The sequence below is a fragment of the Argentina anserina genome, chromosome 3 (assembly GCF_933775445.1).
Source record: "Argentina anserina chromosome 3, drPotAnse1.1, whole genome shotgun sequence".
NCBI classification, from domain to species: domain Eukaryota; kingdom Viridiplantae; phylum Streptophyta; class Magnoliopsida; order Rosales; family Rosaceae; genus Argentina; species Argentina anserina.
Genome location: NC_065874.1, coordinates 29119592 through 29138112, shown reverse-complemented (window position 1 = coordinate 29138112; position 18521 = coordinate 29119592). Strand labels below are relative to the sequence as shown.

General features: G+C 38.2%; 3 protein-coding genes across 3 annotated transcripts; 2 read left to right on the top strand and 1 right to left on the bottom strand.

Annotated features, from left to right (window-relative positions):
- Window positions 1-2436: 2436 nt before the first annotated feature.
- LOC126787429 (tubby-like F-box protein 3) lies at window positions 2437-4286 on the bottom strand. The gene is made up of 3 exons (XM_050513317.1): window positions 4275-4286; window positions 4034-4087; window positions 2437-3510 (listed from the first exon to the last, which is right to left on the bottom strand). The coding sequence occupies exons 1-3, from the start codon at window positions 4284-4286 to the stop codon at window positions 2437-2439; spliced, it is 1140 nt and encodes a 379-aa protein (XP_050369274.1).
- Window positions 4287-6086: 1800 nt separating this feature from the next.
- LOC126788293 (flavonoid 3'-monooxygenase CYP75B137-like) lies at window positions 6087-8256 on the top strand. The gene is made up of 2 exons (XM_050514269.1): window positions 6087-7048; window positions 7636-8256. The coding sequence occupies exons 1-2, from the start codon at window positions 6122-6124 to the stop codon at window positions 8254-8256; spliced, it is 1548 nt and encodes a 515-aa protein (XP_050370226.1). The 5' UTR covers window positions 6087-6121.
- Window positions 8257-16148: 7892 nt separating this feature from the next.
- On the top strand, window positions 16149-18136 carry LOC126788296 (uncharacterized). Its single transcript, XM_050514274.1, has 4 exons — window positions 16149-16229; window positions 16304-16405; window positions 16513-16611; window positions 16711-18136. The coding sequence occupies exons 2-4, from the start codon at window positions 16340-16342 to the stop codon at window positions 17668-17670; spliced, it is 1125 nt and encodes a 374-aa protein (XP_050370231.1). The 5' UTR covers window positions 16149-16229; window positions 16304-16339; the 3' UTR covers window positions 17671-18136.
- The last annotated feature ends 385 nt before the right edge of the window (window positions 18137-18521 follow it).

Below are 18521 nucleotides of genomic sequence, written 5' to 3'. Positions count from 1 at the left end.
AAAAACCATCTATGGGTTTCTTATATGGAGAGCTACAACAAGCAAGGAATGAGATCAAAGAGGTATACAACCAAGAGGTGAGCTATGCTCCAATCTTAGAAATTATGGATTCAAAAGCTCGTGATCGGCTTGATGGTCCATTGCATTTGGCGGCTCACTTCTTAAACCCTTATTACTACTTCAAGGATGAAAGTATATGTTTGAATGGAGATGTCATGCATGCTTGTATAACTTGTTCCGAGCACTTCTACCCCAATGATGACCAAGCACAAAGCGACATCATGAACATTGAGATACCTAAATATAGAATGAAAGGTGTGTTTGGGAAATCTTTGGCCATATCGGGATGTGTCAAGAAAGACTTTGATCCGGGTATGTATCTTGTTTAAACCTTATGTTATGTTGTTTATACTTTTACTTGAACCATTAGAACTATAATGTGTATGTCCTAAATTATTTGCATTTTGTTGTAGTTGCATGGTGGTATACTTATGGATTTAATATGCCAAAATTGCAAAGAATTGCAATAAGGATTCTTTCATTAACTACAAGTTCATTGGGGTGTGAGAGAAATTAGAGCATATTTCAAGGGATACACACAAAGAAGAGGAATAAACTAGATACTTCAAGGATGAGCAAGTTGGTATATGTTTAATTTAATGCCAAAATCATTAACAAAAACCGAAGGAAAGATAAAGGAAAAGAGGTGCTACTTGCCAAAGAAGCTAAAGAAGCACAAGAATGGCTTGTTGAAGGTAATATCATTGAAGATATGGAAAGACATGAAGAAGTATCCGAATTGGGTAGTGAGATACCACCCTTGAGTGAAATCCGAGAGGCAAGAGAGCTTTATGAAGATGATTTTGTCTCGGAAGATGAGGATGAAGATAATGGAGATGATGAGTTTGAGTTTGAATTCGATGATGACGAAGTTTATGATGCATGATCATCTCAATTTATCTTTCAAGCACTTGTTTTTAGTAGTTAATATGGTATATTTTAAAGTATAAGTTTTAATTTCTTAAATTTATTTAGTATATTTTGCAGTATATGTTTATAAATATATTAAATTTAATTAAAAATTAGCAAATCCGATATATCCATATTTTATAAAACCGATACGATGCCGATAACCGTTATTTAGACCATTGACTGTAATTAATTTTCATCGGTTGTTTTGCAGGTCATTTTCTAAGGGGAGATAATGTTACATGTAAGAAATAAGGTGAGTAAATCTCATAATGACAAGTCTACCCTTGTTGGTGACTTGTATTTATGATTTTCTTTAAATGAGTTAACTGTGACATCGATATAATATAGTTGGTTGTGTATGTGTACAAAAATAATACATATGAGTTGCTATATTATATAATATTACGGTTTTTATTTAAATTATGAAATTTCGATTAATGGCAGATGAGACTGGAAGGGGAGATAATGTACCTTCCGGTATAATGAATTATTAGCGCGACTTTATATATATATATATATATATATATATATTGTTGTGTAAGAGTCGCTTGGTTGTAGTACATAAACATGCGTGGGTTGTTATATTATATGTGGTTTTAATATTAAGTCTTGTTAAAACGTTTTCTAGTCATTGGATGATGATGACATTTAAATCGGAACCAAGCCTTGGCCGGGTGTTGGCTACGATCAGTTAAACCTGTAGTTTGTCTGCCGTTGTACTGCATGAGGGGTAACCAGATGGGCTGTCTGAGTCTCATGAGTACACATGTTTTTAAAATGATATTGGGTAACCAAATGGGCTGCCCAGTGTCTCATGAGTACACATGTTTTTAAAATGATATTGGGTAACCAGATGGGCTGCCTAGTGTCTCATGAGTACACATGTTATAAAATAATATTAGGTAACCAGATAGGCTGCCCAGTGTCTCATGGGTACACATGTCTTAAAAATGTTATTTGTTACGTTTCCTTCGTATGTGATGTATGTTAAAATGTTGGTTTACTCATACGGGCTGAAAAACTTACCGAGTTTGTGTTTACAATCCCGGTGCACCAAATCGATAGTGTAAGGGATAGTTCTGCAGGTGGGATTAGCAGGCTCGGAGAACTTACTCTGAGGATTATTGAGGGTTTCCTTCTTATGTTGTAGTGAGGATTGAGTGAATATTACATTTCCTATTGTTTTAATACTTTAGTGTATAAACTGGTAATGAATAATTCAAGTCGTACTGTGAACTCAATTTCTATACACTATTGCTGTAAGATGATTTCAATATTTTTTTGAGATTGTTTTATAGTTTTCATCTCTTCGAATTTGAACTTTTATCATTCGAAATTTCGGCATCGTGACAGTTAGATAGGTTAAAGCTGGACACGGCATTACTTAAAGAGAGAGATTGATTCCATCACTTTAGTACAAACTGATGTGAGTACACAGGTACTGGATTTCAACTTGCTTGCCACTCATTCACAAGCAATGTTGGTGTCAAAGCTGCTAAGACAAATAGCAAATGCTTGGAAGGCTGAGATTGGATACTGGTAATCCATTGTGTATAAATCTTCGCCTACTTTTCCAAACTCAAGAATGACATTCTCATTCTCAGCGTCATCAGTAATTCCCTCCTCTGGAGAAGCAACCAGCTGAAAATTCATAACTGAACCACCGGTTACTCGTTCGTTGAAGTTCAAACACCAGCACTGGAGTTGTTCGTGCCACCTAGGTGCCTTGTTCTTTAATACTAGCATACCTTCATTCTGACATTGCTCACTCTCTTGACCTGGCTTTGATCGGAAGATAGGGAGAGATGGCATACTATTTAAATTGATATCAACAAATTCAATCTGCGCAGGCTTAACAGCACTGGCAGGGATTGCGTCCATTACACATTGCAATCTCCTTGATACATTGGAACCCATGACGTGCAGCTCGTAAGCAATGTGAGCCACAGAATTGTTGCCAGCAGGAACTTTGGTGGAACGACATTCGGTATCGGCTGGTTGAGAATCGTAAACCGTAAATGTGTTGCCTAGAAAATTTGATCTCAGCTTCCCAACGAAGGCACTGTTCGCTTCAGATACATCTTTAGGGTTTGAGGAGATGATGTAGTCCGTGCATGTTGCGCGTCTACACTTTTTGGCAGCAAGAAGAAACTTGCCATTATCAGTTGAAGCATCGTTTAAGCTCAAATAAAGATAATACGTGTGGTTTAGCATGGTGCGACTCCGCTTTATATAACACTGGAAAATGGAGTCCTTGGGACCTGGCTGCTTCAACGAAATAGGGAACGTCAGCTTGCCCGAAACTTCTGGGGATTTCACGAGCTCTTTCATAATCTCCCTCCAATTCTTACACACACCAGCACAAGTAACCACATTTCTCCTCGGAAGCCATGTATCTTCCGACGCCTCAATTCTCATCAACACTTCCCTTAAAAGCTCCGGCGGTAAGTGAACCCAACAACTCTGTTGAGACCTCGATATCATCTCGTACCCAAGTCTCCCTCTCCTCGAAACGCTACCGAACTTGCCTTTCATGTCCTTCAAAGTCAGCCCACAGATAGACCAACCTTGAGCATATAAAGTCATACCCTTTTCGATCAATCCCGACATGTTGCATGCACAACAAACTCAGCAGTATATATGATATAGAACGAATTTGCAGTGACTGAAAGAAACTGAATCGAAGATTGGTACGTAGTTTGCTTTTGGTTTCACGGATGTGTCTCAAAATGAGTCTAAAGGAATTTATACAAAGATTGACCCACACAGACCCTGAGAACACGCGTCAACTAGGGGGTCAAGAAATTGAAGATGGGAAATGGGTCAAGGCGATTCCGAAGGGGCTGGGTGAAAATGCGAGCCAAGAGGAGGGTATGTGGTCTGAGTTTATGTGTGCGCCTCCCTTTGTTGTGGCTGATGGGTTCTGTCACCATTACCCTTCCTCATATTTAGGTCCTTGCGTCTATTTAGTATTTACAATTTTGCATTTATACATAATCACTTTGCGTCGATCAGAATTATCTGAAGTTTCTAAACAAACCCAAGTGACTTGTTTTATGACTTTTACCACGCTTTTGTTCGCTTTTCCCAAGGTCCAGCATGAGACGCAATGAGACTAATCCCGTGGCCCCAAAGGCGGAGTCAGAAACTTATATGTAGTAATGTAGGGGTGTCATGACCACCTCAGGCTCTTGAATAGCTTTGTGTTTGCGCGGCCCGTCCCACTACTCTTAAGAGGGTCTTGCGTTTTTTAAAATTTCATTCAACTGATATTTTCCGTTCAAGATCGGGATGGGACGTACATAAGGCGACATGCCTAATCCCACCTTCCTGAATTTATCATCAAAAAATTAACATTCGACAATAAAATTTTGACGAAAGAAAAGTATTACCAATTTCAAATAAGGGACAAGAGTTTATGGAGTTTATCCTTTTTCTAACGTACGTGTTTTGCCTAATAGAGTACATGATGAATCCATTGAATCCTGTCATTTACACTGTTCAGCCTCATGCTTATAATTTATATAGTACTCATCCAGTGAAATTAACTACGGTGAAACTATTTCACCATGACACTACGCTCGAGCAGTCAAGCCTTAATGAAATGAACTTGTATGTCATGTTCTTGTTTTATAGTACAAAATTTTGTTTTTTTTTTTGGCATGGTAAATCAATTTTGGACGAGGAATACAGTAATTTTGTACCAAGTTTTGTTTTGTTTCGGTTTAGTTTGGCTTGGTAAATCAAGTATTGTCGTATATATTGAGGTCATCTAAATGTTTAGGAATTCAGTAATGAAGAGAAATGGACAAGAGTGACTGTTTATTGGAGGATATCAGTTAGGAAAATTAAGAATGGTGTGTACAACTTACATGGTTCTAGTCTTCTAGACTTCTGGACGAGGCTAGGAAAATCACAAAGCTTTTTTTTTTTTGTGATCACACACAAATTCATATGCATTCATGGCATGTATGGACTTAAATTATGATGAGAAAATTTGCTGGAAAGGAATTGGTCAGGCCAAAATTACCAGATTTGTGGCAAAATTTCCGAGTAATTATTTTGTGTACATGTCATACCACGTGACACTATCATGTGGTGTATACAGCCAATCATATTACGTCATGATATAATTAACATGCACGCAGTGAAAATGACAAAAATGTTCTGAGAAAATTATTATTATAATACTTTTGTGTGTGTCTTAGCCTTATTAGGTTTCATGTTAGAGATAAATTCGCATCTCTGTAATAGATTATGACTCTGAATTCTACGGGATTGTGGTTTTGTAATGTCTATATATAGGCCCATATATCATTCAATAAAGACACAGTTATTTCATCATGCATCAAAAAGTTTATTTACATATAAAAACCAATCAGAAACAATTATAGTAAAAAAATGAACCAATAACATTAAATCGGTAAATCACATGAGATATTTGGCATGTATAAATAATAATTTCTCCAAAATTCCCATAATTAACCATTAGCTAAAGCTAGCATATGCATGTTTTCTCATCCAGTGATCCAGTATGATTGTCATGGCATGGTTTGGAACCATAGCTCAGTAAGCTGCGACTATTGATGAACCAATGGAGTGAATGGACCACCGGACCGACCGGACATCCGGTGTATATATATTTCATCTCATAAGAAACACCCATTCAAAATAGGATAAATTCCTTATATGGTACCTGATGTTTGACTACTTGAACAATTTGGTACCTGATGTATGAAAGCGGACAATTTGGTACCCAAAGTTCTCAAATTTAAGCCATTTTGGTACTTATGTCAATTTTGACCATATTTTCAGGGTTATTTCCGTCATCTTATCTTAATTTTACTTCATTTTTTTTATAATACCTCCAAATTGCCTCTAAGTTATCACTAAAAATTTGATAACTCATCCACTTAGTATATAATTTATGTATATAAGTTTTCATAATGTAACTATCAATCTAAAATATCTTCTGCCGACAAACCTCTCCAAACCACACTCCAAAGAAATAAAGCGCCAAACTTTAAAGTTTACACCGTACGAGACTAGCTGTATCAACCACAGAAACAATCTAACATCCAGATGACCTGATCGATTTAACTTGAGGACTCTCTCTCCATATCTGATTATCTTCCTGCACATTCCAGACATGGAATCCGATTCCGGAAGCATCAAAAGCAGCGGCGGAACTTGGGGCGTGGTTGTCACGCTCTCCCTCGTTGTTCTCTGGTACGCGCGGCTCTACCTCTACAGGAGACCAAATTCAAACTCGCGTCTCCCGACAGGTCCCCGCGGGCTCCCATTGGTCGGGAACCTTCTCTCCTTACACCCGGACCTCCACTCCTACTTCGCGGGCCTGGCCCACACCTACGGCCCAATCTACAAGCTCCGCCTCGGCACCAAGCTCGCCGTCGTCATCACCTCCCCCTCCCTCGCCCGCGAGGTTCTCAGGGACCATGACGTCATATTCGCTAACCGCGACATCCCCGCCGCGGGACGGGCGGCCACGTACGGCGGAGCCGACATTGCGTGGAGACCTTACGGCGCGGAGTGGCGGATGCTGCGGAGGGTCTGCGTCGTCAATATGCTCAGCAAGGCCACGCTGGACTCGGTCCAGGACCTCCGCCGCAAGCAGGTGAGAAAAATGGTCGGGTTCTTCTACGGTCGGGTCGGGTCGCGGGTGAACGTCGGCGAGCAGATATTTCTGAACACGATGCACGTGGTGACCGACATGCTGTGGGGAGGGACGGTGCAGGAGGAGGCAGCCGGGGAGGGGAGGGAGTTCCGGGAAGTGATTTCGGAGCTGACGGGGCTGCTGGGAAAGCCCAACGTTTCGGACTTTTATCCGGGTTTGGCCCGGTTTGACTTACAAGGCGTGGTCAAGCAGATGGACGGCATAGTGAAGAGGTTTGACGAAATATTCGAGAGAGTGATAGATCAACGGCTGAGGATGATGAAGGAAGGCATTAAGGAGAAGGAGGGGAGTACAGATTTTTTGTCCTTTTTACTGAGGTTAAAAGACGAGGGAGATTCCAAGACGCCCCTTACCATAATACACATCAAAGCCTTGTTTATGGTACGTCGTTTTTATAGGTTTTTAACTTTTACGTGAGTAGTGTTACTCATCTTTCTTCTGATTAAGAGTCTGTTATTGATACATTAGGTGTGTACTAATAGTGAGTGTCGTGCAAGAGATATAAAGTTTAGTATCATTTGGTTTAGCATCACAAGTGCTTAAGCATCTATTGAATTTTTTTTCCTCCGTAAGGAATATGGTAGCACATTCTTGAGTCTTTATCTCTATTTCAGCTTGATCTTCCTAATCTTAGCTCATGGTCAAAATTTGATATTCAGTATGATGTTACTCATGTTTAAGTGAACAAATGATATTTTTGTGATTTATAAGATTCAGGATGGTTCATAATGTAAAAGAACTATAAAGCATTACCATTTTCCTCGATCAAGGCTTTCATTTTAACTTGCATATGGTAGGAGGTGAGCTGATGGAACTATATATAATTCCTGATGCTTATGCTTTTAGTTATAACTCAACAACGAAATATGCCGATTCTTTGTTTCAAGCAATTTACTCTCCTTGGTTCTGATTTGATATTTACAGCAACAATCAGCTCTTTAGCATTATTGTGTCCTTTGTGTGGACAGGATATGATTACGGCTGGGACGGATACATCCTCAAATACAATCGAATTTGCAATATCAGAAGTCATGAACAAACCAGAAGTGTTGGAAAAAATCAATCAAGAATTAGAAGCTGTTGTTGGCAAAGAAAACATTGTAGAAGAGTCTCACATTCACAAACTACCTTACTTATATGCTGTGATGAAAGAAACACTGCGCTTGCACCCAGTTGTGCCTCTATTAATCCCACATTGCCCAAGTGAGACATGCACCGTGGGAGGTTATACTATTCCGAAGGGGTCTCAGATTTTTGTTAATGTATGGGCTATACATAGGGACTCTTCCAGTTGGGAAAACCCATTGGAGTTTGATCCAACTAGATTCTTGGACAGTGAATGGGATTATACTGGGAATGACTTCAGGTATTTTCCTTTTGGGTCTGGGAGAAGAATATGTGCAGGGATAGCAATGGCTGAAAGGATGGTGATGCATGCGCTTGCTACACTGCTGCATTCTTTTGATTGGAAAATGCCACAGGGAGAGGAATTGGATCTTTCTGAGAAGTTTGGTATAGTATTGAAAAAGAAGATGCCTTTGGTTGCCATTCCAACTCCAAGGTTATCAGATCCAGCCCTCTATATATAACATGAACTTATGCTCTTTGATATCAACTTCTGTCAACTAAATATGACTTCTGCTCAATTAATATATATAAAGATTTGTTTTTGAGAAAATAATATATATATATATATATATATATATATATATAAAGATTATGGGACAAGCTTAATTAGAAATATGACTTTTTTCTGTATGTGTAAGCTGCTTTCTCCTTTGAGCAAGATGTCTAATTCATGCTGATCAATTTTCTTGTTTTTACATTTTTGTATTACATTTTCGCCATGTATCTGCATGAGTGCATGTTGAGTTAAATATGTTGCTCGATCTATATATTATCTATGAACATAGCTAGTCCAGAATAACAATGACAAGATGCGCAAGACGATGAGAAATTAATTGATCAAAAAAAATGAAAGAAGTTTAGGAGTAGATTTTCTTAATTTCCACGTACAGCCAACGAATTGTAGAATCTTTCAAAGCCACGATGGACTCAAATTTTAATTCCAGAACTATGTTATGTATGTTCTTAATCTGTATGAACAAATTATGTTTGAATGTGGTGGGGCATTTTAATGTTTGCATTTTCTTAATTTCTGCATTTTCTTCCATTTTAAACGTTATGTTTGAATGCGGTGGAGTTGTTACTGATCTTTATTATTTGGTGTTGTGGCATTCTGATGGAGTTGTGTATAAGAGGGGACAAGTAGTTTTTCTTAAAGTCCTCATTTTGTTTTGCTCCTTCGACCTCTGCGCCTCCATTGCTTATTTCTCCCTTTCGTTCATTAGGTCTGCAGCTGCTCAGGTAATTTTGTTATTCTTGACATGTTCATTTGTTTTGGTTGACATGATTAAAGTCCATTTGTTTTGCTTGACATGTTCATTTACTTGGTTATTTCATTATTCTTGCCAATGAACCACTTCATGTACAAGAAATGTGGCTTCCTCCTTTCGATGACCTTAACATATCAGCATGATAAAAGAACTTTGAATGCGTGGTGAATGACTCATTGATTGGCTTGGTTATGAATGAATCAGCATGTCTTCATACTCTCTCTGCAACCTTGTTATGTGTTTCTGCATGATCTTAATTTTTTTCAACTCCTTAAATTTTCAATTCTCCTTGACTGCCTTTTCTTTGCTTTGTGCTTGTTTGGATTCGATTTTCTTGTCCTCTATACTTTAATCTGGTAGCTTGTGTGACCAACTTTAGAATAGCTTGGCTTGGCTTCTTTTATTTGACTGAGTAGCACAACAGAAATTTCGTACTTCTCTTACAGAGAAACTAATTTTTTTATATATATCTGAGGCAGGATCACCAATAGCTGAAGATTAAGATTAGATGCCAGCAACACATATGCTTGTTTAGCCCCCAAATGTGCATGAAGAGGTAGCATGACATTGAGCTCCAAATTTTCTTTTGATCTGACGATGGCCAGGTCATGTATAAAGATGAGAACAAGTGAATTTTCTGGGTGACTTGGCAATCTTCCAGTTTAAAAAAAAAAGTGACTTTCATTGGTTTGCTTGGCTTCTTACTGCTTTACCTAGAAGCACATTTATCTTCTGGAATGTGCAATGTAGTAATAAGAATGCTTAAATTGCTTGGTGTGGATGAGGCTTAAGTGCATGCAGAATAAATGACCAGGAGAAAGGGAATTGGTGCTTCCATAACAGATATTTTTGACATTGGATTCTTTTGGTACATAACTCATGTTTGTTTGTGCTTGCAGTATAAGAAGCTTGGATATGGGATTCACTTGTGGTTTTAAAAGACTTTCTTGGTATTATAGCTGTACCAATGATAAAGATGTGAAGAAAGACTAGGAATAGGCTAAATTTGCTGGTGTTGCTTATTTGAGTACAGAATGCTGCTATAAAACCAGACTGTTGTGGTGAAAAACTAGATATTATTTGCATCCTAGTTATTTTATGAAGAAGAAATAGATAAAAATCTTGCTTATGCTTCCAATTTGCTTGACGTATGCTTGCATGTTATTTCATAAGCGTGTTTGCTCAGCATGATATAAAGTATCAGGCTAGAATATAGTTGTTTGACCCTTTGGTATGTGCATGATATGTCATATGTCTATGGAATGAAAGGTTTTGGTGTGAAAGTATTAGTGAAGCTTGTTGCTACGAATGGTAGAGAGCTTGATAAAAAATTATCAGGATCTGATATGTAGAGATATATGCTTGAACTAGGAACAGTAGTCTGTTGAAAGTAAATTGCTGAGAACACCTCCGTTGCAGCATCTAAGTAACGAGCCTGATGTGAGATAATGTGATTGGCATAAGCTTGAAAGACTTATTTTGCTTGATATAAAGTGAAGATAAGCGAAACACCATTTGTTCAACTTTTAATTGAAATGAGATGAGACGTACGTCTACTACATCTGATATATATTACAGTTAAACTGCAATTGAGTTTATGTAACTTTCACCAACCAAAGAGTTTCAGGTACTTGTAGCATTCTTTTCCCTAACCAAAGAGTTTCAGGTACTTGTAGCATTCTTTTCCCTAACCAAAGAGTTTCAGCTATCTGATTGCTGCATGGTATCATTTCTTTTCTTTTGCTTCCCATGTGCTATTGTCTTTGTTAGATCATCTTCATTTATAGAATTAAGTTGGCCAGGATTGCACTTGGATTTTGAATGATGAATCACTTTACTCTGTTTGTTCTACTATTTAAGGTTTGATCATTTTGCCATTGTTTTCTTCTTTCGATCCTTTGTTGACGGGTCTGATTTAGCAGTGTGTTTCTGCTCATCCATATTCTTTAATGACTTAATATATACTTAATTGGCTTGACCATATAGTTCCTTTACAGACCTACCTGACGTACCTATTTGAAGTGAAGCAGCTACTCAAAATGCTTCCTAGAAAGACAATAATATTTGCTCTCATCTCTTGTTAACAAGGAGCTCAACTTCCAGCTACCCTGAGACGACGGTGATGCATTCGCTGGCTATACTGCTGCTTTATTATATTGGATAATGCCACAGGAAGAGAAGTTGAACCTTTCTGAGAATGTATTGAATTAGAAGACGATACCTTTGGTCACCATCTCAACTCCAAGGTTATTATGAGGAGCCGACTAGGTGTGTTTCATAATATCTTGGTGATACGTAACATGAACTAACGTTTCGTCATATTAACTTGTGTTTTAATATCTTATAAGCATAAAGGTTCAGATGAGTGCAGAGATATTGCACCGTGAATTTTCTCCTGGGAGTTAAAAATAAGACTATTTTGTCTGTGAGTGTGAACTGTTTTCTCCTTTGCTGGGAGTTTGCTCTGTCAAATTCAAGCTCAAGTGTTTTTCTTACATATAGTTTGTAATTATACTTGGGCAAATTATAAAATAGTACTATTTTCAATAATAAATTAGAAAAATATCACCATTTATTTTTTAATTCTAAAAAATGTCATCTAAAAATTAGAAAATAGTCAACAAGTTTTAAACAAAATTAGAAAATAGTCATTTTTAAAATATTTTTTCGGACAATTTTACCATTTATTCTTCATTTTTTTTTCTTCTAATTCCGGCTATAACTTTGTCATCCGGCGATGGATTTGAGAGTGGTTGGTACCATTGGAAAGATTTTTCTCCCCTCTTTTATTTGATATCATACACACTCCGAACCGACCACCGTATAAGGCACAGCAACTCTCGCAAGGGGCTACCGCCGTCAATGGCGGTGCTCCAAGCAATTCTAGCGAAACCGGAGCTCAAGGCTCCCTAATTCTAGTTAATCTTCATTTTGATCATACTCATACTAATCTCCTTTGAATTGTAACATAATTTTTCATATTTAGACATTTGCTCTCAGCATGTCACACCCGCTGTCACTCCTACTGTCGCACTATCTGTCGCACTCGCTGTCACATTACCTGTCACACAAATTGTCACACTACTTGTCACATCCGCTGTCACACTACCTATCACAACCCCTATCACATTACCAGTCACACCCGTTGTCATGCTCCAAATTTTGAATAATAAAAATTCAAATTCAAAGACATGACAACTTGAAATAAAAACAAATGTAATTACACATACAAAGTTTACAAAGAATTGATACATGACAATTCTCAAATTACAACGTTCTATCCATGTAAGAACCTCCCCGAACTCCCTCACTACAAACATGGCGATCCTCACCTGCACATGTAATTCTACACCATGGATTGGTGCACCGGGTTGTAACCAAACAAACCCGGTAAGCTTATAAAGCTCGTATGACTAAACTTCACACAAAATACACATGCTTATAGTAAATAAGAAACAACATTTAAATCCATATATCACACACTTATAACAATGCATAATAAAGATTAGTGGTTCCTGCATAAAAACATAGTTCAGGAACTCACGTAAATATATACAAAATGAAGGAAATAATGAAATCAATTCAATCCGAAACTAGGAAACCTCCATTTAGAAACCTGGACGATAACTCACTATGTTTTCTTTTAAAACATAATATCCCTTTCTCAAAGGAATACATATGACAAAATTCATGCCTTGAGAATTTAACAACTCAACAACCAACACAAACATAACACAGTTAAATTCCCTTTTAAAAATATGTACTCATGAGACCCGGGTAACCGGTCTGGTTACCCCTCATGCCGTACAACGACAGACAGACTAGAGCTCTAACTGATCGTAACCAGCACCCGACCAAAGGCTTGGTTTCCGATTTAAATGTCATCACCAAGTCCGAAGACCATAAACGTTTTAACAAGACTCAATGTTAAAACCATGTACAATATAACAATCCACTCATGTTTATATTGTACTAAACCAAGTGACTCTTATACAATAAAAAATATATAAAAGGTCACACCAATAATCCATTACACCGAAAGGTACATTTTCTTCCCTTCCGGCCCCATCCGCCACAATAATCCTCCAATTTACCGGAAGATACATTTTCTTCCCTTCCGGTCTCATCCGCCACAATTAATCGAAAACAATATAAATTGCATAATTTGATTAAAACCGTAACGTTATATAATATAGCAAACTATATATATGTATTATATTTACCATTTTAATACACAAACACAACTCACTATATTATATCGATGTCACAGTTCACTCATTTTAAAGAAATCATTTCATTAACTTAAATGCATCTTAACATAAATACAAGTCACCGCCAATGGTAGATTTGACATAGTGAGATTTACTCACCTTAGCTCTCGCTGAGTCTTCTACTCAAAATAAGGAAGGTACTAGCTACCACAATCACTCCATAACCAAGCAACAAGTACCTAATTCATATCAAGGTTGCAAGTCATTAACACTTGAGACACGACAACAACAGTTAAACTTTCCCCATTTAAACTCTAACCCGCCAAAAAAGCCACTTGAACCGCAACTCATTTAAGACTAATTAAAGTCTCCAAACTACCAAGGTGTTACTATGTTGACCCTAGTGAATTCAACACTGAATCCACATGTATTTACCTTCTAAATAAACAACAATTCGCAACTCAGTAACAATTGAAAATAATAAAGTTCTAGCTCAATTTGACACTCCATCTAACCCGAAGACTTATCACTCGAGACAACTCTTTCTCCTAAAGTCTCTAGACCCTTGCTAAGCAATAACATAGTGTTACTTGTCGAATTCAAAGCTCACGAATAAAATTTGAAATGGCCTAACTTGCTCATATGGCAACCAAAACCTACAATTTATATATCAAAACACTCGCGTCGCCGAGCGTGAGACACTAGAGCCTTTGAAAGCTCCACTATAGGTCGGCACACTGCTGCCAGCCACAACAAGAGGTTGCCTAATGCCCTCCACACACACTTCTCTTAAATTTCCGACTTCACAACAATCTAACTTCACAAACATGGAACTCAATGCATGATTATCTGTCTGTATACCTGAGGAGCTCTCGAATCGACCAGAACAGTCTACATATTCCCGCAGCCCAGGACTTCCAAGTTGGACACTCCACCCTTCACACCGAGCTTCAACAGTTACATGGTCGTGATTAGGAGGAAGAGAACTTGACAAATCGACTGGTTTCACATCGAGACACCACTGGAAATACGAAGCCATTACTGTTGTGAACCATCCTTGTCAATCTGAAATTTCTAGATCAAAATGGGCTAAACCAATACCACAAGGAGCTGCATGAGGAGGAGGAGAAGACATACCGACCAATTTCGTCGACTAGTTCCGTCGGAGCTTGCCGGAAAAGCTGGAAATATAAGTCGGGTTGGTGCCGGGTTTTCGGGTCGTCTTAGAGTCTTCGATTCGCATAGTCTGGTGAGAACTGATGTAAGCCACCATAGTAGAGAGGCGCGCCAGGATGAGGGGAAGAGATCTAGGCTGACCCCGTCGCCTGGAACCGCCAGAGTCGGCCGAAAAAGTTGGGTTGGGTCGGCTTGGTTCCGGGTCGGGTTAGTAAAAAATCTTTGACTCTAAAGGAGACGTGCGACAGAGAGAGAAAAAGAAGAAAAAAAAAAGGTTTCGCACATAATGAAACCCTAAAAGGAAAGTTCCTATTTATACTTCAACATTTTCGGAACTCAAACTTTTGTTGAATGTAACTTCTTCATACGATCTTCAAATACCGCGTGCCGCGTGTCTACGAACTCGTATTAATGAGCTCTACGACTTTCATGAATGAAGTTTATGAGATTCCTAACGAATAAAAAGTAAACCTTTGACCCCTCACGGTAACGTTTCGGAGTAAAAATCGCTCAAACACTTTCGTTTTCTCCCTCGTACTATATAATCGGATCACCACCAATTTAAATATCCCCGAACAATAATTAGAAAATAATTATAAATTTCTGAGATATTACACCCGTTGTCACACTACCTGTCAAATTATCTGTCACACCCGCTGTCACACTGCATGTCACACTACATATCACACTCATTGTCACACTACATGTCACACCTGCTCTCACAACCCCTGTCAGGCTGTCACACTCATGTTGTGAGAAGAAGAATATGATGATGAAGATGAAGAATACTAGAAATAACAAACCTTTATGTATTGTTATGTGAGGTCCTCTATTGAAGTTAGGAATGGTCCTTGCCCTCGGCACCGCTCCACTACCGCTTTTATCGTCTCAACACTCAGCAAGCTTCTCGCGTCCGACATCCTCACTGACATCATCGGCATCTCGGTCTCAAAGTGAACTTAAGACCAAGCATGCATCCTCAGGATCTCTCTCTCTCTCTCTCTCTCTCTCTCTCTCTCTCTCTCTCCATCCTTGATGAGCACGCCAGAATCGATCTCGCCATCGACGATACCGATGAGATCAACCCCAATCTCAACTTAGTCAAACGCTGCGGGTCGGAGACGAAGCTGGTGACATTTTCACGACTTATGTGGCGAACAAAAACTAGCAGTGGCACTCTTTGTAATTTTGGCAAAAAATAGGGGTAACTCTATAAGTAATTTAGAAAACTGACTTTTTTCTAATATTAAAATCTTACTTGATTTTTTTTCTAATTTCATGTATCAAATATAACTTTTTTTTTATAAGAAGTCATTATGCTTTTGTCATACAACATGTTTCTCGAACTAAATATCAATCTATATAAATAATACCAAAATGGCATCTTGATTGAGTTGATTCTTGATCAACCCAAAAAAAAAAAACAAAGGAAAGAAAAAAAATTACCACATCCATCACATTAGTAAGCGTCAAGTTGTGTAAGTTCCGATAACAAATTAGTGATTGATAGTTTGATACTTTATAAATGTAGTACATTAGTCTAAGTGCAACCAATTTGATCCATCGAGCATTACTCGTTTATCATCTTCATTATTTACAAACAAAACCAATGATTACGTACAGTCAAGAACTAAAGGCCTTGCTTTCAAGATTTTTTTTTTTTGTGGACATAAAAGAACATATGAAAATAAGGGCAAACGTTCAAGCTGCCGAAACGAGTGTAGACTCTACTATGAAACCAAACTAGCTCCAAACAGTAAAGCAAATCCCTCTTGCAAGGTCGGTTCCTTTCCTTTTCTTATTTACTGGGCATTAATTTATACATAGATATCTGTTCAATTTCTTGCTCTTAGGTTTCAGATTGTTTGGGTTTTGGTTCAAAAGAAGAAATGAGTCGTAATCGTCGAACAACCGACGACATTTTCCCTCCTAAGAAGCGTCCTTGTACATCTCTGGTAAGTTCTTTTCTACCATTTCTGAACTGGGTTGTGTCTTATTTGCACTCAATGTGTTTGTTCAAAGTCCTCACCCAACTATTCTTTCTGTTTTAAATCGTACAAAGTCTGTAAAGAGGGCTACCTCTTTAGTGAGTCTTCCAAGCAACACTGGTGGGTCTGAGATGATGCCCCAACTTGAAGCCGCAAGTGCTTTGGTTAGTCTGGTAAGTAATTAAGGGGAATATATGAATGCTTTGTATTGTTTCTGTAACAGTGTAGTTCTAACTTGGGTATTTTCACTTGTGTGGAACAATTGCGTGCAGAATGGTGCCAGTTTTCCTGCTCAGGAGGGCCAGAATGTGGTCCTTAGTAGCGAAGAGTATGATCAAGCTTTGAAGGAGCGAGGTTTGGCCTTGAACGAGCTTGACAATTTGAGAGCAGAGCTAAAGAAGGTGCAAGATAACAGGTCAAAGGATCTGGCTGAGTTTGAGTTGGGGAAGAAAGTGTTGGAAGCTGAGAAAAAAGGTATAAATGAGAGAGCTGATAAGGATTTTATTAACTTTGCATCGGAGCTAAAATATATCGTGAAGCAGTTGTGCCAGAGGGAGGCTGATTTGGAGAAGACTTCCCAGGAACGGGATAGTTACCGAAGCAGCTTGGAATTAGGAAAGAAGGAGTGGGAGGATGAAAAGAAAGCATTGGATGAGAAACTTGACAAAGAGATTAATAAGTTTGCATCAGAGGTAAAAGATGTCCTGAAAAACTTGTGCAAGAGTGAGGCTGAGTTGGAGAAGACTTCCCAAGAACGGGATAGCTATCGAAACAACTTGGAATCGGGGAAGAAGGAGTGGGAGGATGAAAAGAAAGCTTTGACTGAGAGATTTAATGAGGAAATTAATAACTTCGGAGTAGAGCTTAAGGAGGCCCAGGGAAGCTTGTTTAAGTGCGAGGTTGAGTTGGAGAAGACTTCTCAGGAACGGGATAGCTACCGAAACAACTTGGAATTGGGGAACAAGGAGTGGGAGGATGAAAAGAAAGTTTTGATTCAGAGCCATAATGACGACCGAAACATGTACGAATCAAAAAACAAGTATTTAACAGTTTCGTTGGATTACCTGGTGATTAAGCTTGCCAAAGAGAAGGGTGCAATGAAAGAGGAAGAGGGGGTTGATTATCTGGAAGCGTTTCTAGGGGACACCAAAGAGTTTGACGAAGTTATGTGTGCTTACAATGTAATGAAGGAGATGGAAGAGAAAATGGCCAAGAGGGCTCAAGAATCCTGACAACACATGGCACAATCCGAGATTAGCCAACGGGGTTACTGATCTTTCTGTATCGCGGATGATGAGCAGTCTTGACATCAGATCTGTAGAGCTTTGTATTAATAGTGATACATTTACAAATTTCGTGTCAAATTTTTCAGCTTCTATTTTGCATGTGGACGTGGGTTCATGTAGTTTTCTGAATCCCATCATGCCTAATAGAGTGGGAAGCTGGAAAAGTGGAGATGAAATTATCTGAGAAGTGAACTTCTATCTTCTGATTCTACTTGAAAATCCTCTGTCCACAAAGTGAATTTTAATTTTTTTTTCCTGTTAAGTAGGAATTCTGCAACAGAATGTTTGTTACCACTTCGAAAAGGCCTTCTTGTTTCAAGCAGATGCCTTCTCAAAAGCTGGAGCGCAAAAGATTAATAGTAATTCGTGAACAATGTTTTAACTATAATTATTATTCTTCTGTTTTCTTTGATATGAGTCGTTTTTTCTTAAGCACGTTGTTATGTCACTAGGTGACCAACGAAACGAGTGATGAAATCTCTCTTAGTATTGTAGAAGTTGCACGCAGGATAATAAAGTGAGTAAATCTCACTATGACAAGTCTACCCTTGGCGGTTATATTTAGATTAATGTGTCACGACCCCGAAATTTAGAGTGTTAAACTCAAAATCAAAGTCATGAAAAACTCTAAAACAATCTCAAATAAATCGAAATCATCTTATAGTCACAGTGTATCGTAACTGAGTACATAATACATCTCATTCGATTTAATTATTATAAAACCAGTTTATAACTCAAGCATTATAACAAATGGAAATATAAAATCCACTCAATCCTCACCACAAATAGAAATATTG